This window comes from Leiobunum rupestre, chromosome 2, assembly GCF_980474605.1.
Source record: "Leiobunum rupestre chromosome 2, qqLeiRupe1.1.hap1, whole genome shotgun sequence".
NCBI lineage: Eukaryota > Metazoa > Arthropoda > Arachnida > Opiliones > Sclerosomatidae > Leiobunum > Leiobunum rupestre.
In genome coordinates, this window is record NC_143385.1 from 54542532 (window position 1) to 54562701 (window position 20170).

At 34.3% G+C, this 20170-nt stretch overlaps 1 protein-coding gene across 2 annotated transcripts; it reads left to right on the forward strand.

The window, feature by feature from the left end:
• Nucleotides 1–596: 596 nt before the first annotated feature.
• Nucleotides 597–8568, forward strand: LOC149958422 (uncharacterized). 2 transcript variants are annotated; one of them, XM_090165847.1, is made up of 5 exons: nt 597–721; nt 791–895; nt 4956–5026; nt 6216–6258; nt 7387–8568. In XM_090165847.1, exons 2-5 carry the CDS (start codon nt 817–819, stop codon nt 7581–7583), a joined length of 390 nt encoding a protein of 129 aa, XP_090021973.1. In that variant the 5' UTR covers nt 597–721; nt 791–816; the 3' UTR covers nt 7584–8568. The 2 variants fall into 2 exon arrangements, with proteins under 2 accessions (XP_090021973.1, XP_090021972.1); XM_090165846.1 differs by having other exon boundaries at nt 801–895.
• Nucleotides 8569–20170: the final 11602 nt, after the last annotated feature.

Sequence of the window (20170 nt, forward strand, 5' to 3'; positions counted from 1 at the left end):
ATTTTAGAAGCGTGTTCTTCGTGATTGTAAGGTCTCAGGAAACTGGTTTTCAAATATTTTGCTGGGTAAGTGAAAGTTTTTTCCATTTTTGAATGTAGGTCAAATATAAATTATTGCATTTTATGTATAATATTTATTATATGCACTCTCTGGAGTTTTGGCCCCAAATCGAGCTTTTGGAACACTATGCAAACGACGAACTCTTATAGATTTCGATTAAAATAAAATTAAGTGCAAAAATCCCCACGGTAGAAGACTTTTCGAACAGAGTGTACAATAATATCAAATTCATCTAAAGACTGATTTAGAACTTTCATTATACATTTTAGAAGCGTGTTCTTTGTGATTATAAGGTCACAAGAAACTGGTCTTCAAATATATTTTCAGAATCTGCAAGGTAAGTGAAAGTTCTTTTCCATTTTTCAATGTAGGTCAAATATAAATTATTGCATTTTAAGAACAGGCAACAAAAAGAATAGTTAATATATTGTTTTTGACAGTTTTCAACAGCAAATTATCAATTAATGGCCTTCACACAAAGCTGTGAATTTCCCGGGTAAAATCGAGTATATACGTGAACATAGAAACTGAATTGTTGCCCATTGTCGGCTTTAATCCCGTACAAAATTCCATATAAATACGTATTGAGCTCCAAACATTGCTTTATCGAGAGTCAGCAACTTAAACCGTGGTAAGACGTTTCGTAGTGGATTGCTCCAAGGTAAAGATGTTTCATCTACACCGAGTATTTTTATGTAAGTGTTATACGAATATTATTGACCAAACACAGTTCCTTCTAGCAAACAGCGGAACATAATGGGAATTTTCGAGAAGTCGAGTTTCATCGCCGCTGTGATTTTGGTCATATTCGTGGTTGGATTGCAGTACGCTGAAGGTAGAGTCATTTTGATAATAAGATCTCAAAGGAAACGTAAGCGAAATATACCAGTAGCCCCAAAAAAGGTTCAGTACTGGCCACTCCGTTTAATTTCTTTACACATTTTCGACGCAACCAAAAGGGTTGTTGTTGGCGTTTTCCATAAAAGCACGACGAGTACGTCGAACGTGAACAGCCAATTGATTTCTATAAAAGAATAGCCATTTCGGGGCTTTAAATTCATCCCTTACAAAATAGTTTGGTAAAATGTCCATATCTGTTCAAATTAAATTTCAGAAATGAAATTTAATAACAATATGATGAATGCGATTTAATAACAATTTGATAAATGAGTATTAGCAACAATTTGAAAAATGATATTAAAAAACCATTTGACAGTGAGATTTCATAACAATTTGATGAATTAGATTTAGTAACAATTTGATGAATTAGATTTAGTAACAATTTGATAAATGGGATTTAATAACAATTTGATAAATGAGATTTATTAAGAATTTGATAAATGAGATTTATTAACAATTTGATAAGATTTAATAACAATTTGATAAGATTTAATAACAATTTGATAAGATTTAATAACAATTTGATAAGATTTAATAACAATTTGATAAATAAGAATTAATAACCATATGATAAATGAGATATAATAACCATATGATAAATGAGATGTAATCAAAATTTAATCAAAGATTGAATAAAAATTTAAGCAAAGATTGAATAAAAATGAAATTTAATCAAAGATTGGACACAAATGAAATTTAATCAAAGATTGGAAACCAATGAAATTTAATCAAAGATTGGAGTCAAATGAAATTTAATCAAAGATTGGAATCAAATGAAATTTAATCAAAGATTGGAATCAAATGAAATTTAATCAAAGATTGGAATCAAATGAAATTTAATCAAAGATTGGAAACAAATGAAATTTAATAAAAGATTGGAAACAAATGAAATTTTATCAAAGATTGGAAACAAATGAAATTTAATCAAAATTTGATAAATGATATTTAATAACAATTAGATATAAAAAAATTAAAAAATTTTTAACGTGTTTCCTCCGTTAAAATTTGTTTAAATTATTATTTTCCATGGATTCTAAAAAATCTTTCAACATTAACAATTAGATAAATGAGATTTAATAACCAATTGATAATGAGATTTAATAACAATTTGATAAATGAGATTTAATCACAATTTGATCAAAGATTGTAAACAAATGAGATTTAATCACAATTTGATAAATGAGACTAAATCACAAATTGATAAATGAGACTAAATCACAATTTGATAAATGCAATTAAATCACAATTTGATAAATGAGACTAAATCACAATTTGATATATGAGATTAAATCACACTTTGATAAATGATATTAAATCACCATTTGATGAGATTTAATCAGAATGTTTTCAAAGTTTTATCACAATTTGATTCAAGTTTTATCACAATGTGATCCAAATTTTATTTCTAAGTCCTATTTCTTAATTTGTGCTAGCCTTAGTAAAGAAATTTATTGTATGCAATATCGCGATTTTTTTTGTAATACTCTAATATTTTTGAAGATTTTCTCTTCAGTAGGTAACCTTAGCTAAATTAAAAATATTAATCTTCTGGCTGGTGAGTGAGAAATTACAAAATGAAATTGATCTTACTTACGTGTTGTAGTTAATGTCGTTGTAGATATCGACAATGTTTAGAAGCATAAACCTACCTAGGCCCCATTAGTTTGAATTGGGCATAACAGTACAAGTATTCAGAACTAGACAAGCTTGTGAAAAATCAAAATTAGGATCTACGCTACCTGGCGGAGAAACAGAGCAAATCCTCCCAATCAACCTCACCCCTACACCTATACTACCTCTTGCTATCTACGAAGCAGTTTCCGGTAGCATGCATTGGGGGATCGATTGATAAGTTTCGGTTATTCACTACCAGGTGGATTCACGTAGCCAGTAGGGCCTTGATAGTTTTAAGTTAGTAGGTAATAAAGATACGAGAAGTTTAGACAAATAACGATTAGCTTTTTGAATTAACGTCCGAGCTCCGCGTGATCAAGGAACATTAAAGAATGGAACGCCGTTCTGATGGAATTTTTAATCTTACCCGTTCAAGGTTCGTAGGGGGGAAAAACTCTTTGGTTCAGTTAAGTTAAAGAGAGTAAAAGTTGACGGAACTAGCGACATCATACGGCCCGTATGATACGGGTACTTAATCTATTCAGTAGCAAAACTGTGATATCACGCATTCGATTAAACAAGATCATACTTATTCAAAGAAAGATTTTGATATTAATAAAGGTAAGAAATATCGAGGAAGATTCAAGTATCTGTAATTAATCTTCTTTTAACTTCCTTGGAAATATTTGCCTGCTTTGAGTTCTTGGTCAAACGCAAAGCCTAATAACTTAGGCTTAAATTACTCGTCAATTTTAGGTCCGCTGTACAATATGGAATTTTTAATTGGAAAATGCTTAGCTATATATAAGAAAGCTCTTCAGAATTCTTCTAACATAAACACAACTTTGCCTATTTTTTAAGATAAAGATTAAACATACTTTGTAGAGGTGTGCAAATACCATTTTTTGGGGATCGAATCGAACATCAAATATTTTTTTCAAGGCACGTCAAATACCAAATCGAAAATTTATAACGTCAAATAATTTGGTCGAATATTTTTAGAGCCAGCTAACTGATCAAATACCAAATAGTATTTCGAATTTTGAAATAACCAAATAGTTTGCATATTTGTCCAAAAATAAAAGAATAATTGAAATCAGTAATCACTGTTCATTTTACTTGCAATATTAGTAAAATACTAAACCAAACGTATAATTTATATTTTATTTTATTTCATAAATTCAAACTAAAATACTAAAAATTTTCAAAGAAAACGTTTACAAAACAAATTTAAAATACCCCAGGTCCAAGTTAGCTAGCGACTTTTATTCTTTAGTAACTACTTACTACAATTAAAATCAAAGGATCTGCTATATTATTCATGCTTTGCAAACACTTGTATGTAAAACACGAAGGAGCATAATATTTAATTTAAGTTATAATAATTTTAAACCAAAGATTTAGTGAACTCAAAAATTAAAAACCGTAAAATCCCAAAAGTTACTTACTTCAACCTTTCTCCCAGTTATTAGTTTTAGCCCGTTATGGACTTGGTTTACGTTTTTGTTTTACTTTGTTATTCTAGAAAATTCCATAACAAAGAAAACGCCAATAATCTAGCCAAGAGGCGCTAAGAATAAACAGCTTCTGTCTTTCGCTAAGAAGTTTTACGGTATGAATAATGGACGTACAATTAAGTTACTCTTTATGGTCCTTGCCGCTGTGGCCTAATGAGAGGTGCCAGAAATAAGCACTAGTTCGGAAATTTCACACGGTTCTCCTCTGATGGCCTTGAAACTCAACAAATTAGAAAAAGACCCGCGGTTATTCGACCAGTTTGCAAACTATTTGAAAATACCAAATACTTTTTTCCTATCTTTTCGAATATTCAACTATTAGATCAAGAAAAACAAATATTCGCGATCTTTCCCAAATGCTATTCGATTCGACGAATCGAATATTCGATTTGGTATTCGATCGAATTATTTGGTGTAACCAAATATTTTTCACACCCCTAATACTTTGTGAAAATCTATCGCTTTTACGCGCCAAAATTGCGAGAAAGGTTAAGATGTGCCAAATAATATAGCAAAATTCCAAAAATATGGTATGGTTCAAGTCAAAAATAGATGGCGTTACCCATTCAAAATCGTAGATCGATTCCCCCTTTTTACCCCCGACTAGTTCGAAATTTCCTGGAAGGGGTAGGCTGCAAGACTGGCGTTCCGCCGTTCCATTCTTTAATCTTGCTTGGCGTGATCTCTCTCTAGCCGAGGTGTCTCATTGCTATCAGGTGGATGACACCAGGTAGTCCCGGAGCTACCTGGAGCGTGGCGCCATCTTAGAATAGACATACACATTATTTGCAACACTGTAGTAGTACGAAAAACGCGGATTGCCTTCCTGATTTCAACGTTTACTTTTCAATTTTTATTATAAAGGATTAAAGTGGCCATCGAAGAATTCTTTTGAAATCAGAATCATACCTTCTCCGATAAATCATAAAAAAGAGGTAAGTTCATTTCAAACATATTTCCCGTGTCTTAACAAATTTTATTCAGATTGAAAGCTCAAAAGGATGTTTTAAATATTCTTCGAGCTATTAAACGTTTTATTTTCTCGAGCTTAAGAACTCAATAGACCGAGGGATCCTTCATTAAAAAAAAATTGCGTACGGGATTTTGAATATAAAAGAGATTTCGGAAATCAAAAACTCTCTTTCAGATTTCAGAGTGCGATTCTCGTATTGATTTCTTGTTTTTTAGGTTGCTATTTTGATGTTGCAACTGATTTTCGCCCACATTTCAGAATTTAATGTTAAAATTGTCTCAAACGTTACGAAATTTTTAATGAAAATGTTTTTAAAAGGGAACTATAAATTGTAAATATCTGAGCAATTGGAATGCGTTTTCTACAGGTAGTTTGTAGATGGAAATTATTCAAACGAAATCTGTAAAACTGACTCAAAACTCGTACAACATAAATTAGTTCGATGAAAAATTGATTATTTTTCACTAAAACCAGAGTTCATTAAACTGAAATGTATCATATTTTCTGATCACGTAACTCCATCTTAACTTTGATTTTTGAGTTTCGAGAATTTTTTGCGGTTTTCCCTGTAGAACGTTTTGTCTACCACCTAATGTTTACAAATTAAAAAGTTCTCAATCGAAAATCTTTATTCTTAAATTTTTGTCGTACATCTCACAGCAAGCACTCTTCAGTACAATACTCGAACAAAACTTTACGCAAAAGCGTAGTTAGAAATCTCCGAACGGAAACTGCTTCTCGTTCGATTTATCCCTGACTCCGAAATTTGGGAGGCTAATTTTGCGTTGAGTAGATTTCAGTAGAGCCAAAATCTGTTGGAATTCGAGGAGAGTCCAACTGTCAGATAAAAATTAAAATTTAGAGGTATCCGACTTGAAGATAGAAATTAAATTATTCAAACCATCGTCGTTTGACACAGACCGGGCCGTTATTTCAAAGAGACCAGCATGAGCATCGGTTCCAATATTCGGAATAAACTTATTGAACAAGTTAATTTTTTGAAACGACCTTAACTCCTTTCCAAGTTTTCAAACGGGTCTTTCACTCGGAGACTAGAAAATTCGTTTGCTTTCAACATCGTGTTGTGTTTCACGTATAAAATTAATTTCAAATTTTCCTTTACTAATGTTTTTTAACCCATCTTTGTGCAGGATGGGATCTATAGAAATGGAAAAAAATTGCCGATTTATCCACGTAAGAAATTTCAATTTTGTGAATTCTTTTAAAAATCTTATTAGTGTACACGTTCATCAACCTGGCCACAGGCAGTGTTTGACTTTTGTTTTGCGATCTCAAGTGTGAGTTTAATATTTTCAACTGTATTGACCTACGCAACCGATCTATCGCCAATTTTTGATTGTCTTAAAGCTACGGTCGAAAAAAGTTAATATGATAATTTAAAGTTAATACTAACTAATCTTTAGAAAATGATAGTATTATATGTAATATTATATTGTATATTATTGTTGCATTTATTCAAATTTCGAAGTTATTTCATTGATTTTCTTTCTCGGAATTTATCTCCAAAATAATTCGCCGTTTTATTTGGTATTTGACGACTCTAGATGATAGTTGTAATTACTTTTCGACCCAAACCACGAAACCTTCGTCGGACATTACCATAACGCTCAGAGTCATTACTGCGCGTACCGATAGTATCCTATTTCGATGCCGTTCTGAAAAATCTCGCACACTTTGGTTAGATTTCTTCGGCCATCTTCATAATACAAACAGGGCAATAGAAAACATGCTTTAACTTTCGAAATATACCAATGTTAAACAGTGGGTATAGTCACCCTAACATGGTAAATTCTAAGTAAAAGTATGCAGCCGCATAGAATTGAAAGTGTATTTTGGCTTGCTCAACTGTTCAATTTTTAAAATCGCGTTTTTCAATGTAAAATTGGTCTTTTTTTCGATACCGCCCTACATTCTTTCTCATTGACATTTTTGATCTGGCACCTAGTGGTTAATAACTGTATTGAAAAGTGTGAAAATATTTTCAGAAATCGATGAGTCCCCCGCCATGAAATTGATGTAGAAATTAGCTTATCGTAGAAATTATTAACAGGTTGACCGTAAGCGCTTTGTCAAATTCCTCACTTTGTTCATGGTTTTGCCCAAAATTATCCTTTTTTTCGAACTGTCTCAAATGATTATGGCGTAATTGAACCAACCGAACCAAGCGAACAAGCCGCCAATGTAAAATAGATATTCCTAATTTTACCGTTTAAGCGATTGTTCACTGCCTATTCCACGTTCTGTTAGAAGGTGGAAATCCCACTCATATGAAGAGATGCCATTAAATTTATGTTTTTTTAGGCTGTGAAAGAGACAGAGACTGTAGACGTATAGAGGAATGTGCTGAAGGAAGGGGGACCAAATGTTTTCGAAACAGTTGCACTTGTGAATGTAGAGATTTAACGGAGTGCCAGTTAGTAAGCGAAGAAAGTTGGAGTCGGCATTGTGTCTTTGAGAAAAGCAAGATTGGAAAATGTGTTCATGATTATGGCCATTGACAATTTTCAGTCGTCTTCCGCTTCGCGTTAATATATATAACTTATGCGGTGTGTGTCTTTGTGTGTTATTGGGTGCAAATTATTTGCTTTCTTCAAAAGATGAAGATTACAGTTTTGGCTCGGCTTAATTTTTGAAATCCCAGCTCACTTTTTTGCACCACACCGGAAAGCATTCGGTGAAATCGGCATATTCGGTGAAATCGGCACATTCGGTTAAATTGTTCTGTTCGCGGCAGTAGTGTAGTCCGTAAAAAAAGAACCGGCGTGCTATCTGGGTACGGCCAACTTCGATTTATAGCGTGATCGAAGCTGGCCGTACCTGGGTGACCATTTCAAATTGTCATGGTATTTTCCTGCGGACAAAATTTATAATAGATTCACTCACCCTTTATTCGAGAAAAATGATTTACAAAATAGAAGCAAGGCGTGCCTGGCAAAATGGAAAAAGCAAGGGGTGGCGGGGCGCAAATAGGAGTGAAAACCTCAAATTATTCTGAAGCGTGGTGATGCCGTGCAGAGGTAACCTGGGGCCCGGGGTCAAACTTACTCACGGGCCCCTTCGATTTGCCCTCTCCCCCCTTGAGCCCTGAAAACTTTTCGCAAGTTATCTGGATTTGCCCTCGAGCTTCTTCGATGGGCCCTAATCGCCCGGGCCCTGGGAATTTTCCCCCCTGCTCCCACCCCTCTGCACGGCCCTGGCGTGGTCTGTTCTGAAAATTCATTTGTAACACTTGATTGTACACTCTTTGCGCTTTTCTAAATGACACAGAAACGTCAAAATTTCAACCTTTTAATTCCAACCTTTAATGTAACAATTTGACGTTTCGAATTGTAACAAATATTCTTATTTATCGTTTTGGATTATACCCGATATATTACTATTTCAAGTTTTGGATTGTTACTGATATAGTATTTCTCGTCTTAGATTGCAACTGATATATTAATATTTATCGTTTTGGATTGTAACCGTTATATTATAATTTCAAGTTTTTTATTATTTATTATATACTATTTATTTTTATGTTTAATTTTTCCTATACCGTCCTAAATAATTTTAAAATATTTAATGGTTTTTATTAGATAGTTTATGGTATGGTTACATATGAAGATTGAATTCAATATATTTTGGTTTAATATCCTTTTAATCAAGAGTACATTTTAATATAAAAACATAATGGTGTATTTTTCTCGACGAACCTTGAGCGTGGTTGCTAGCCTAGGCTTCACTAATTTCTGGCTTTCCGTACCGTTTTTCTTATTTTAAGTGATTTTTGTAATAAATGTATGATGGCAAATAAGCAAAATACTAGTCCCAAATCCAAGGGTTTAAAAAGAAACTTAGATCATGAAAATATTCATAACCCCAAACATACTTCAACAATCAACACCTAGGGTCCCTCCTAAAAATCCTAAAAGGTACGTCTCTAAAATATTCATACTCGTATTCATATAAAGACAGGACATAAGCCGAATATCTTAAACCAAAGAATAACAAATGTTGTTAGTCCTGCTGAACTAGTTCTATAGTCTTTACGAAAAGTTCACATACTATAGCTCTTTTTTGTCTAAGTGCCTCCCACAGCAGTAGTAAAGTCGTTTTCCGAAGAATCCGATAGATTCGTTGCCATCTTTTAAAACAAAGGCCGTATCGTAATGTGGGCGGCAATGATTGAGCCGACCGTTGCTTAGGTTTTATTTATATTTATCATTATATACAGGATCTTTTTTTTTGCTCGGAAAAAACTATTTATAGTACCGATTTCAAATTTGGAAGGCCAATTCTCTATACCGGGGGACATCAGTTTGAGCGTTTTCGGTAATGTTTTTCACCAATTTTGAAAAATTATTTTTCGACCACTAGGTGCGAGATAAAAAATTTCTATTATAAAGTTGTAGGCCGTCATCGAAAACCCTTAAAAATTGTTCACTCGACGAAAAACAACTTATTTATCAGTGAAAATTCGAGCTTGAAAAATTTACAAGTTGGTGAAGCCAAATTACGATTGTTTGAAACGATAATTGAAAAGGGAACAAGTCTAATACAAACGTAGTAGAGTTTTCACACTTGAAAAAATGTACACGTTTGGTTTTTAAATGCAGATATTTTATTCACATAAATTTTTACAAAACATTTTCAATAATATCACCATTGGCTGCAACACAGGTTTGTGCGCGGACAATTAAGTTCTCAAACGCTTTCTCTACCATTTCTGGTGTGACGTCTCGGCAAGCACTGATTATTCGTCTAATGAGTTCCTCCCTAGTTTCAATGGGCGTGGCGTATACCTTTGCTTTAACGAATCCCCAGAGAAAATAATCCAGCGGTGTTAGGTCAGGTGACCTTGCTGGCCAATGCACTGGACCATTTCTCCCTATCCACCTTTCAGGAAACTCGTTGTTGAGGTGCTCAGTTACTTGCCGGGAAAAATGCGGAGGGGCGCCATCTTGCTGAAACCACAACTGACGTCTTTCAGCCAATGGAAGGTCGTCGATTGCGTCACTCAGTTCGTTCTGTAGAAAATGTAAATACCTTTGGCCGTTGAGGTTCGTCGGCAGGAAAAAGGGACCAATCAAACGGTTTCCAACAAGTCCAACCCAAACATTGACCCGTTCAAATTGAACCTGGTGATGATATTTAAAACTCCAATGTGGGTTGATGTCAGACCAAAGATGGCTGTTTTGATGATTAAAGGGCCCATCTCTAGAAAATGACGCTTCGTCGGAGAACAAAACATGGCGCAAAAATTGTCTATCTTCTTGGACAGCATTTAGTAACCAGTTGCTAAATTCATAACGTCTTTGATGATCTCCGTCAATTAGTCCTTGGTGGAGCGTAGCTCTGTATGGGTGATAGCGATTCTTACGAAGAATTTTCCACACACGATTTGCAGAACAACCCAAATCAGCAGCGGCGTTAGCGCAACTGTGACGAGGATATGCCACAAAGTACGCGAGTACATTGTTCTCGAAGTCTAAATCCGGTTGACCCAATCCGCGAAACCTAGGTTGCAAGTGACCAAATTGATTGAAATCGTGAATTGCTCGTCTTACTGTATTTACAGATGGTGCTCCATTTGGATGTCTTTCTGCGAAGATTTCAGTCACTCTTCTAAGGTTTTGCGCTGCTTCTCCATAGTAAATGGCAACTATCTCGGTACTGAATAACGAGGCATTGTTCGTAATATTATCAAACACTGATAATAATCTCCCAAAGTTTTCCTTTAAATACCCAATGCATGTTTAGGATTGACCTATAGCCTCGTGTTTTTTAAATCCGGTCGTTTTTTTAACCAAAGTTTCAACTGGATTAGGTAATTCGGTTTCAATTATCGTTTCAAACAATCGTAATTTGGCTTCACCAACTTGTAAATTTTTCAAGCTCGAATTTTCACTGATAAATAAATTGTTTTTCGTCGAGTGAACAATTTTTAAGGGTTTTCGATGACGGCCTACAACTTTATAATAGAAATTTTTTATCTCGCACCTAGTGGTCGAAAAATAATTTTTCAAAATTGGTGAAAAACATTACCGAAAACGCTCAAATTTCTCAAACTGATGTCCCCCGGTATAGAGAATTGACCTTCCAAATTTGAAATCGGTACTATAAATCGTTTTTGAAAAAAAAAACTTTTCCGAGCAAAAAAAAAAGACCCTGTATATATATATTTATATCATGAAAATATTTTAAATTGGTTGATATTATGGCATATATTCCACCATAATGATTATTTAATTACTCATAAAGCGTACTTAAAAGTGTAAAAGGTTCGTAAAATCTAAATTCAAAATTAAAGCCAAATTGAATAATTTATATGTAAATACCAATTGTTAGATAAAGACACATTTTTAAGAAAAATATACAATGTTCAGTTGACAGAGTATGGTAAAAAATTAAGCATAAGACTTTGAATAAAAATTAAGAAATGAATATATGCTTTCATCTAAAATCTCGAGAAAAAGTAAATTGTTAACACACGTCAGGGTGATTTTTCAGGATTAGACATATAGCGACGACAGTTTTCCGTTTCAGGAGTAGGAACCCTTGATATAAAGGACCGAAAGATGTTAAATCTCGATTGTATAAAATGGTTTTTAATTTTAATTAATTAATTAAATTTAATAATTTTAATGTATATAGGTAAATTAGTGTATTGTTATGTTAAATTTAATTTTGTAATATTTGTAATTTCGGTAGTGTATTGTATGTATGTTTTTGTGAATTTAGTTATCGGTATTTCCCCATGTATTTTGTAGGCGCCATTTAGGTCAATACATTTTGTCAAATAAATAGCTAATAGCCTCCTATGAAGGGAAGCGAAAAAGTGTAGAGTGGAAATTCCCCAAGTAGCTAGAGGGAGTTGTTTTCTCATGTTGAGAAATGAAAGGGAATGTGCATAAAGTGTCGACCATCCGTGGGATGGACACGTGTTGGAAAAACCCCAAAATAGGGATTACTGGCCGTTAGGGTCAGTCTTAAGAAAGAAAAAGGTTTTATTCAAAAGAAAACCGTTAGAAAAGCAAGAGTTTTAGTCCAGAAAGGAGCGACTGCGGCCGTCTCCTCGTTAAGCGCCCCTTGTGTTAGGGCATTTAGTAAAATAAGTTAAAGTACTTACAATGTTAGTCAAATCAGTTTAAATAAAGTAGTTTTTTTTTGTTTTTAAAGAATTTTAATTCTCACGTAACCCATCGTGTCAGGTCGAGAAATCAGCGATTGGAGTGTTTCAGTCCGCTTTAATCGCCAGTTAATTTAAGCTCTCCCTACAAGTGCGTTTTGGTTTAAGTTTTCAACAAAAGAAGAGGCATTAGTTTTATTTTCCCGGTGTACCAAAGGATAATGTATACCAACGAGAATGTTATTAGTATTCGCTAAATGATTTGAAAACGCAATTAAAAATTGGGCATTTTGTTCTCGTGGCGCAACCATTTAATTAAGAATATAATTTACAACTGATTGAGCTTCAGATGCGGGAATAGGTTTTGAGGGCTGTTGATATAGAACTGCTCTTCTAATTTCTTCTTTCGTTCATTTAGAATAGAATTTAATATTTGTAGGATGAGATTTTGGGACTGTAGGTAAAGGACAGCGCTTCTCATGGCTTCTTTTGGTTTGGCTGTTGAGCTGACAGTTTCCTTGTCAAGCGCTTCATTTGTTGAAACTGGAAAATGGGCACCTATTGATGTAGGATATGTTACCGAGAAAAAGCTCACAATAATCCTAAAATAAGCTTATTTTATGAATATCCGCAATCAACTCTTCCATAACGGCCACTCTATTCCTCTTGGTGGGTATTATTTTTTTTTAAGCTAGAGGAGATTTCATACAAATAATGGCAATTTATAATCGCATTTTACCATGACGTTTCAGTGTAAAGTTCCTATTACTACGACCTCTGAACTTTTCCGTCCTATTTCTTTTGAAAGAAATTCGGCACCTTTATGCAAAATAGCGCATATCAATGTATCTCTTGGTGCGAAAAATTCTGTATTATTATTGTTGTTAGATTGGAATACATTTCGGCAATATCAACAAATATTGAGAAAACTGAAATAATTATGTTTGAATTCATAATAAATTGGGAAATTTCGAATACAATTAGGTAAAATCTTATAATTTGGGTAATCTTACTTGTACAAACTTGAAAATATCCAAAACAAAAGTATATTATTTAAGTAGAAAATACCGTAGGCCCAAATTATGAAGATTTTTTGATGGTGTACAAATTAGATTCAATTAATCGAGCTTTAAAGAAAATCGATATAAATTTTTTAAATAATATTATGCTGTTTCGTATAAAGTGCCCATAACTATTACATTGTTTATCGCTTAATCGAAAGAGAAACACCTTTTATGCAGGTTCACCTGAAATCAAACCGTATAATGAACAATTTTAATTGGTTTAACTAATTTTTTTTTAATACATGTATTGCCACTAGGAATAAAACAACTTCGTATTGATAAGTCTTTATTAGACACACAAACGGTCGTCTGTGTATATATATAGGTAGTCTCGAGCAGGGCCGGATTAATCAATAGGCCTGTGCCTAGGGCACCAAGCCTACAAGGGGCACCAGAGAGTTCTAAAAAAAGTACAAAACTTTAATTATTTGCTTTTCCCAAAATATTTTCCGGAGTAATTTTCAAAAACGTTTGATTGTCTCATTCTCTGACGGACTGTCGTCTAGCCCCTGACGACATACTAAATCTGGCAGCAAAATGAATTTTCCTTCCATTTCTCAATTATAAATTGAGGAAGCACCTAGATCGCTTCGCTCGCTATTGAAAGGGGGCACCAAAATTAACTTGGGCCTAGGGCCCCATAAAGTCTTAATCCGGCGCTGGTCTCGAGTTTAACTTTAAAACCTCTTCCTTCCCCCATCGTAACACTATGGAAACATTAATCCGTTTTTCCAAAAATGCTATGGGACTTTCTAATGGGCTTCACGCTATGGAAAAATCAATATGCGCATTTTTAACTTAAGAAAGGTTTATACGATTGTTTTAAAATTTTTAAAGGAATCTTCGTTTAAGAGTAGGCTGTGTGCTTTTGTATATTTAATTAAATTAATTACCAAATAAGTCTCTAAAAATTAATTTACAAGCGTTCTTGTAAAAATTGGTACCACCAGATGTCGATACAACTACAGCTCCAAATTTTTAAATACTAGAATACTCAAAATACTGTGATTTCTTGAAAAGCGGAAAAAATTAAAGACTGTTCGAAAAATTGAAAATATTCCACTTATATATATATATATATTTCTTAATTACAGGGTGTCCACTAACAAACGATCCAGGGCGAATATCTCAGAAACCGTTTTCTCTAGGAATTTAAAATTTTTATGTTACGTAGCTCGTGCAGGGGGTCAAAGAAGAATGATAACTTCGATGACCTTGAACCATATCTTAAAGGTCATTCAAAAATCCTCTCGAGAACCGTTAGATTTAGAAACTTGGTTCCAGTTAGAAAGTTGTCCCTGATCGAAATAACTTTGAACCGACTTAACTTTAACTAACAATTTTACGCTAAACACAGGCTGGTCATCATGTTAAACTGGCTACGCGGAAAATATTATGAATCGGATAGAACTTGAAGACCATCTCGTTTTCGGTGTTAATTTTTGGCTCCCAATGACAAAATCAAATCGGTTCAAAGTTATTTGAACATAAAATTTTATGACGAGCAGCTTTCTAATTGGAAGCAAGTTTGTATCTGCAGCCGTTCTCGAGATGATTTTCGAATGACCTTGAAGACATGGTTCAAGGCCAATAAAAAGTTTCTTACTTAAATTGCCAAAGATAAATACCCTTAAGATAAAAATTTTGTGAACATAACATAAGTCCTGTCCGATTCATAATAACTTTTGTGTAGCCAGTTTAACAAAGACCAACCTGTTTTTCGCGTGAAATTTTCAGTCTCCCAAGTGATAAAATTAAATCGGTTCAAATTTATTTAGACATAAAATTTGATGAGGAACAACTTTCTAATTGGATATAAGATTCTAAATCTAACGGTTCTCGAGATGATTTTTGAATGACCTTTAAGATATGGTTCAAGGTTATCGAGGTTATCATTCTTCTTCGGCCCAAGCTAATAGCGTTTTCCATTTGACTGCTCTCAAGCGCTCTAGATCGCTCTGATGAACATTTTATGTTCCATTTGCGTGCTCGAATCTGCTCCGATCAAGTTTCGCGTGTTCCTTTTCCCACTCCCGGGTGCTCCGAGATCGATTAAAACCGATCTGCCGATTTCGACAGATCAACGGATCGAGATCGAGATCGGATCAAATTTTTGCGTGTTCCTTTTAGATTTTTTTGCAAAATGGCAGACCAAGACGCGAAAATTCAAATAACTAGCAGACGAAAAACATCAAAGCGCATGAATATGTAATGGAATGTTCCATTTGCAGTTTTACTCTAGTCGGTTGGAGCGAGATCTTTGACGTCAGAGACAGATTCGTTGCGAATCTCGAGCAATCAAATGGAAAACGCTATAAGTGATAAAAAAATTAAATTCCTAGAGAAAACGGTTTCTGAGATATACGCCTTGGATCGTTTTTTAGTGGACACCCTGTATAATTATGCGTGTAAATACGTCGCCATGACCTGCTACTTGATTTACATATGTAAATGTAGAGGTAATGGGGCTAGTGCACAAAACGTATGTTTGAAATCCGATTAAAAAATTTGGGTGAAATTATCCCGGAGCTCGCGCGGAAAACTAATAAAATTCTTTTGATGGAAATCATGGAATTGAAGACGGTGGAATTCATCTGACTTTAGATATATGGAGTTCGCGTGCGAGACAAGGAATATTGGGTGTGCGAGCTCATTTCATAAATTCTCATTGGACTCTTACCAAAAAACCATTGGTTTTACTATTTTCAATGAAAAACACAGTGGAGATAATATCAAAACCAAAGTACAAGAAATTCTGGAAGCCGTAGGTCTGACACAATCACGAGTGAGTAACATTTTATTAAAATAAGTGAAAGAAGAGCGAAACCCGTATACTGTTGGGTAAATCGAGCATTTTAACCTTTTTACAAAAGCCTACTGACATGAGCTTCGCGTTTCTTGATTGTCAAAGATCTAACTCCGAGTATCGCATTTAATATTTCGAAATTTCTTATTGTTTAGTCTTTCTAATTTTTCACATGCACTTTTCTACCACCCCTTACTTTTACAATTAGAATTGTAAATGTATAATATTCAAAATTTATCTCTTATAGATCGGAAAAGTTGTTGCTGATAATGCATCAAACATAACGAAGGCGTTTGAGTTTCATGACCATAATGAGGACACCTTTCTAGCCGACTTGGACGAAAACGAATTTTCTGATGATGATTTAGAATTCCATAATAGTGACAGCGATGAAGATTGTATGTTTTTACTCCTCATGCCTATGGCCTTAATTTGTTTTTAATGAGAATAAATATTTTACAGTTCTTGAAGGGTTTGAGTCAGATTTTTCAAATCTTGCATGGGATAGAACCAGATGCACTGCTCATACATTGCAGTTGGCTGTGAAAACCGCTTTGAAATGTGATAATCGAGCAGATGACCTTGTCAAATATGTTAGGAAGTCGCCCAAATATACAGGTAGGCTGAGGTCCCTTATATTTTGATTTTGAATTTTTTGATTTATGCTTAAAATAAGTTAGCCAAGCTTGTGGCAAGGGATAAAATGGATTTAAAACTGGCAGTTAACACCCGATGGAACTATAGTCGTTTTCGATGTAAGAAAGGGGAAAAAAAGGGGAACGAACTGATTCTGCGCAGAACGTGCTTTGTATCAAATTCCGCCATGTTAGAAATATTATTATTGCTTTTCTCATAGGATCCAACGTTAGTAAATTTAATTTGTTTAGAAAAATGGTTGTGTGTTGTGTTGTTGGTTGCAAGAGTAAAATTACGACACCATATGTTAAGTTTCATCGATTTCCAAAAAAAAGGAAACACCTTTGGGCGAAAATTGTGAATAGGAAAGATTTTAAACCGAACGATGGTACTCGCATTTGTAGTGCTCATTTTGTAACGGGCTACCCTGGGTGGGAACAAAGTGATCCTGACTGGGTACCAACTTTAAATTTGCCCACTATCCGTAAAACCATTTCGAAATTGACATTGGACAATAATGAAAAAAGGAAACATCGTTTAAATGGAAGAAATGAAAAAGGGTATGTTTTCAATTTAGTCATATAAATAGTAAAATTTTTAGTTAATGTTAAGCCTAGGTTAGAGTTACTGTATACATCTGAGAGCATCTTTAATAATTTTCCAGGAAGCTGAATACCAGTGTTTTCTAAATGAAAAAGTTGAAGCTAAAAGGCTAAAAACTTCCCTGCAATTTCATGATTATTCATCTAAGAGTATTAGCATGGAAGAAACGTTGCCATTTCAGTTCCATTAATAGACCATGTTTCCTTTACCCTGCCTGTGGATAATATTTACAACCACTTTGAACCTATACCTAATGGTAATGTATATTTTATTTTTAAATAACAATTTGTATTATTACTAATTTCCTTATTCATACAGATAATACGAACTTGAAACAGATGGTTTCTGTTGGAACGCAAACTGCCTATACAGACTTAGACATGGAAAACAAGAATCTGAAGAGCGAAATTGAAAACTTGAAGGCATCCATTAAAAGGATGACGTTTGGTGCGGATAAAATATCCGGCAATGATGAAATAACTAAATTCTACACGGGTCTACCAACATTCGCCGTAAAGACAGTTGTAATTATAAATGACTCAAGGAGATAATAATTTATTTAATTACTTCCCAGTTTGTTGAAACCTAAAGCCGAAAAGATGACTTATTGGAGAGGATGCAAGGATCTGAAGAATCAAGCCCCACCATCTAAGAAGAGAAATTTTAAAGTCTCGCTGATTGACCAGTTTTTTGCTGTTATGGTTCGACTTAAAGTCAGACTGTTTTCACAAGACATTGCAGACAGATTTAATATCTCAATTTCTACATTCTCGGATATATTTTCTACTTGGGTCACCTTAATGGAGGTAGAATTAGCGGCATTATTCCCATTTCCTACCAAACAGCTTGTGGATAAATATATGCCTGAATGCTTTAAAAAATATCCAAACCCAAAAATTATAGTCGACTGTACCGAAATATTTGTGGAGAAGTCATCCTCGTTCACTACACAAAGCCTTACATTTTCGAACTATAAAAATCACAACACTATAAAGTTTTTAGTAGGCATAACCCCAGGAGGGGTTATTTCCTTCGTGTCAGAAGCATGGGGCGGAAGAGTTTTGGCTAAAGTTATCACTAAAGAATCTGGTTTACTACTGTTGCTAGAGCCTGGTGATAATGTGATGGCGGATAAAGGCTTTTTGATTGAAGATTTGTTAAAGAATATACAATGTGGTCTGAACTTACCACCCTTCCTAACAAATCGAGCGCAGTTTACAGAGAAAGAGATATTAGATACGAGAAGAATTGCGGAATTGCGAATAAATGTTGAACGTTCGATAGGGAGAGTAAAATAATTTCACATATTTGATGGAATAATGCCCATAACAATGACCAGATTGGTAAGTAGCATGTTTCAATTTTTTGACCCCCATTTCCCCTAGCACTTGATAATAGTAATTAGATTTTTGGTCGAGTTGAATTGTTCCGTCGATATTTTTTATACAAAACTCTGGGAAATTTTGTACTATTTCACTAATTGGCATTTTGGTAATATCTGTCCCTTTCACAGAACAAGGGGCCTTGATTTCTAAAACACCCTTTGTATTTTCAAAAGGGTCGGTAATTAATCCATCACCACTGGCACCAATGAAAGAAAACTCTTCTAGCAGGGTTAACCCACTTGCTTCAACTGTTACATTAAAGGTGGTTTCGTAACCTTTACGAGCTATTGGTTCCAGCTGCTGCCCTCTCCGTATGGGATATGGTAATTTTGAGTAACTGAAAAGAAATTTTTCTTTAAAATCTGTATAATGAACTAATATATTGTTAACTTACCGGTCCATTTTAGTAGGATTTAGTATAGTATCGACTAGAGAGGTAGGAAATTTCTTTTCTCTGCAATGAAAAATCTGACCAAAGAGTGAACTTGTAACTCTAGCTACTCTTAAGTTTTTCCACCAATGACTAGTTGACTGACTAGTTGTAAGATTGTGAACGTAGTCTACTAATTCTTTAAACACAACCTGGCTTTTCACAAAACGTTCCGCGACAGCTGGATCCAAACGAATTTCATACGTTAAAGCTATTTAAATACAAAAACCAATATAACGATTGTAAAGATAATTTGATTCAGAATTTAATAGTTACCTGGTGTGAAAATTAGTTTCTGAACTTCCATTTTAAAATCTTGCCTATATTCAGTTGTAGAATTTTCCAACTCTGAGTCATCTGGAATATCCGTCGCCAATGTATTTTCTATTTCTACCTCAAAGCTTGGTTCTGGAACACTGAAATTGTCCTCCACTTCTTTATCCAAATCCCAAAAATGAGCCGCTCCAGATTGGGGATACATTTTTAAGAGTTCTCGGACAGCCGCTATACACTTCTTCTTGTCTACTTGTCTGTCATCTGGATGGCGAGGATCAAATTTGGAAAATCGACATTCCTCAGTTTCTAGTTCATTTTTCGGGAGTTCAAGTATTTTCTTTCCTGGATTTAATTTAGGCTTACGAAAGCTCATTTCAGTTAATCGTTTGGCTGTCACAACTTTAGTTTTAGGTCCCTTCCAAGCGCATAGTTTTGATGTACAAGCAACTTGGAATTCTTCATCATTTAAAGTAGAATATTTTACCAAAAATAAAAGGAGAGCTCCGACATGGCTACAGCCACCAGATAACCTACAATAGAAATTCAATATTTAAATTATTTAGTGGAAAAGTTATTTACCCAACAACACATTCGCAAGCTCCTCCACAAATGACAGCATCAGTCGAGTCTATGCACGCTACAACTCTGTAGCTTTCTAGTCGCATTGATGGGTAGCATCTCGCTTTAACGTATAAAAATTGACTATCCACCTGAAATATACACACAAAAATGTTTTTTCAAACAAATATATATACATTTAAGCCAGAGTCGTTA

Excerpts from the sequence above, each read along its gene's own strand:
- LOC149958422 (XM_090165847.1), top strand. The coding sequence starts at position 817 with ATGGGAATTTTCGAGAAGTCGAGTTTCATCGCCGCTGTGATTTTGGTC. Across the intron at positions 5,027-6,215 it reads CGATAAATCATAAAAAAGAG|GATGGGATCTATAGAAATGG; the intron begins GTAAGTTCATTT and ends ATCTTTGTGCAG. Across the intron at positions 6,259-7,386 it reads AAAATTGCCGATTTATCCAC|GCTGTGAAAGAGACAGAGAC; the intron begins GTAAGAAATTTC and ends ATGTTTTTTTAG.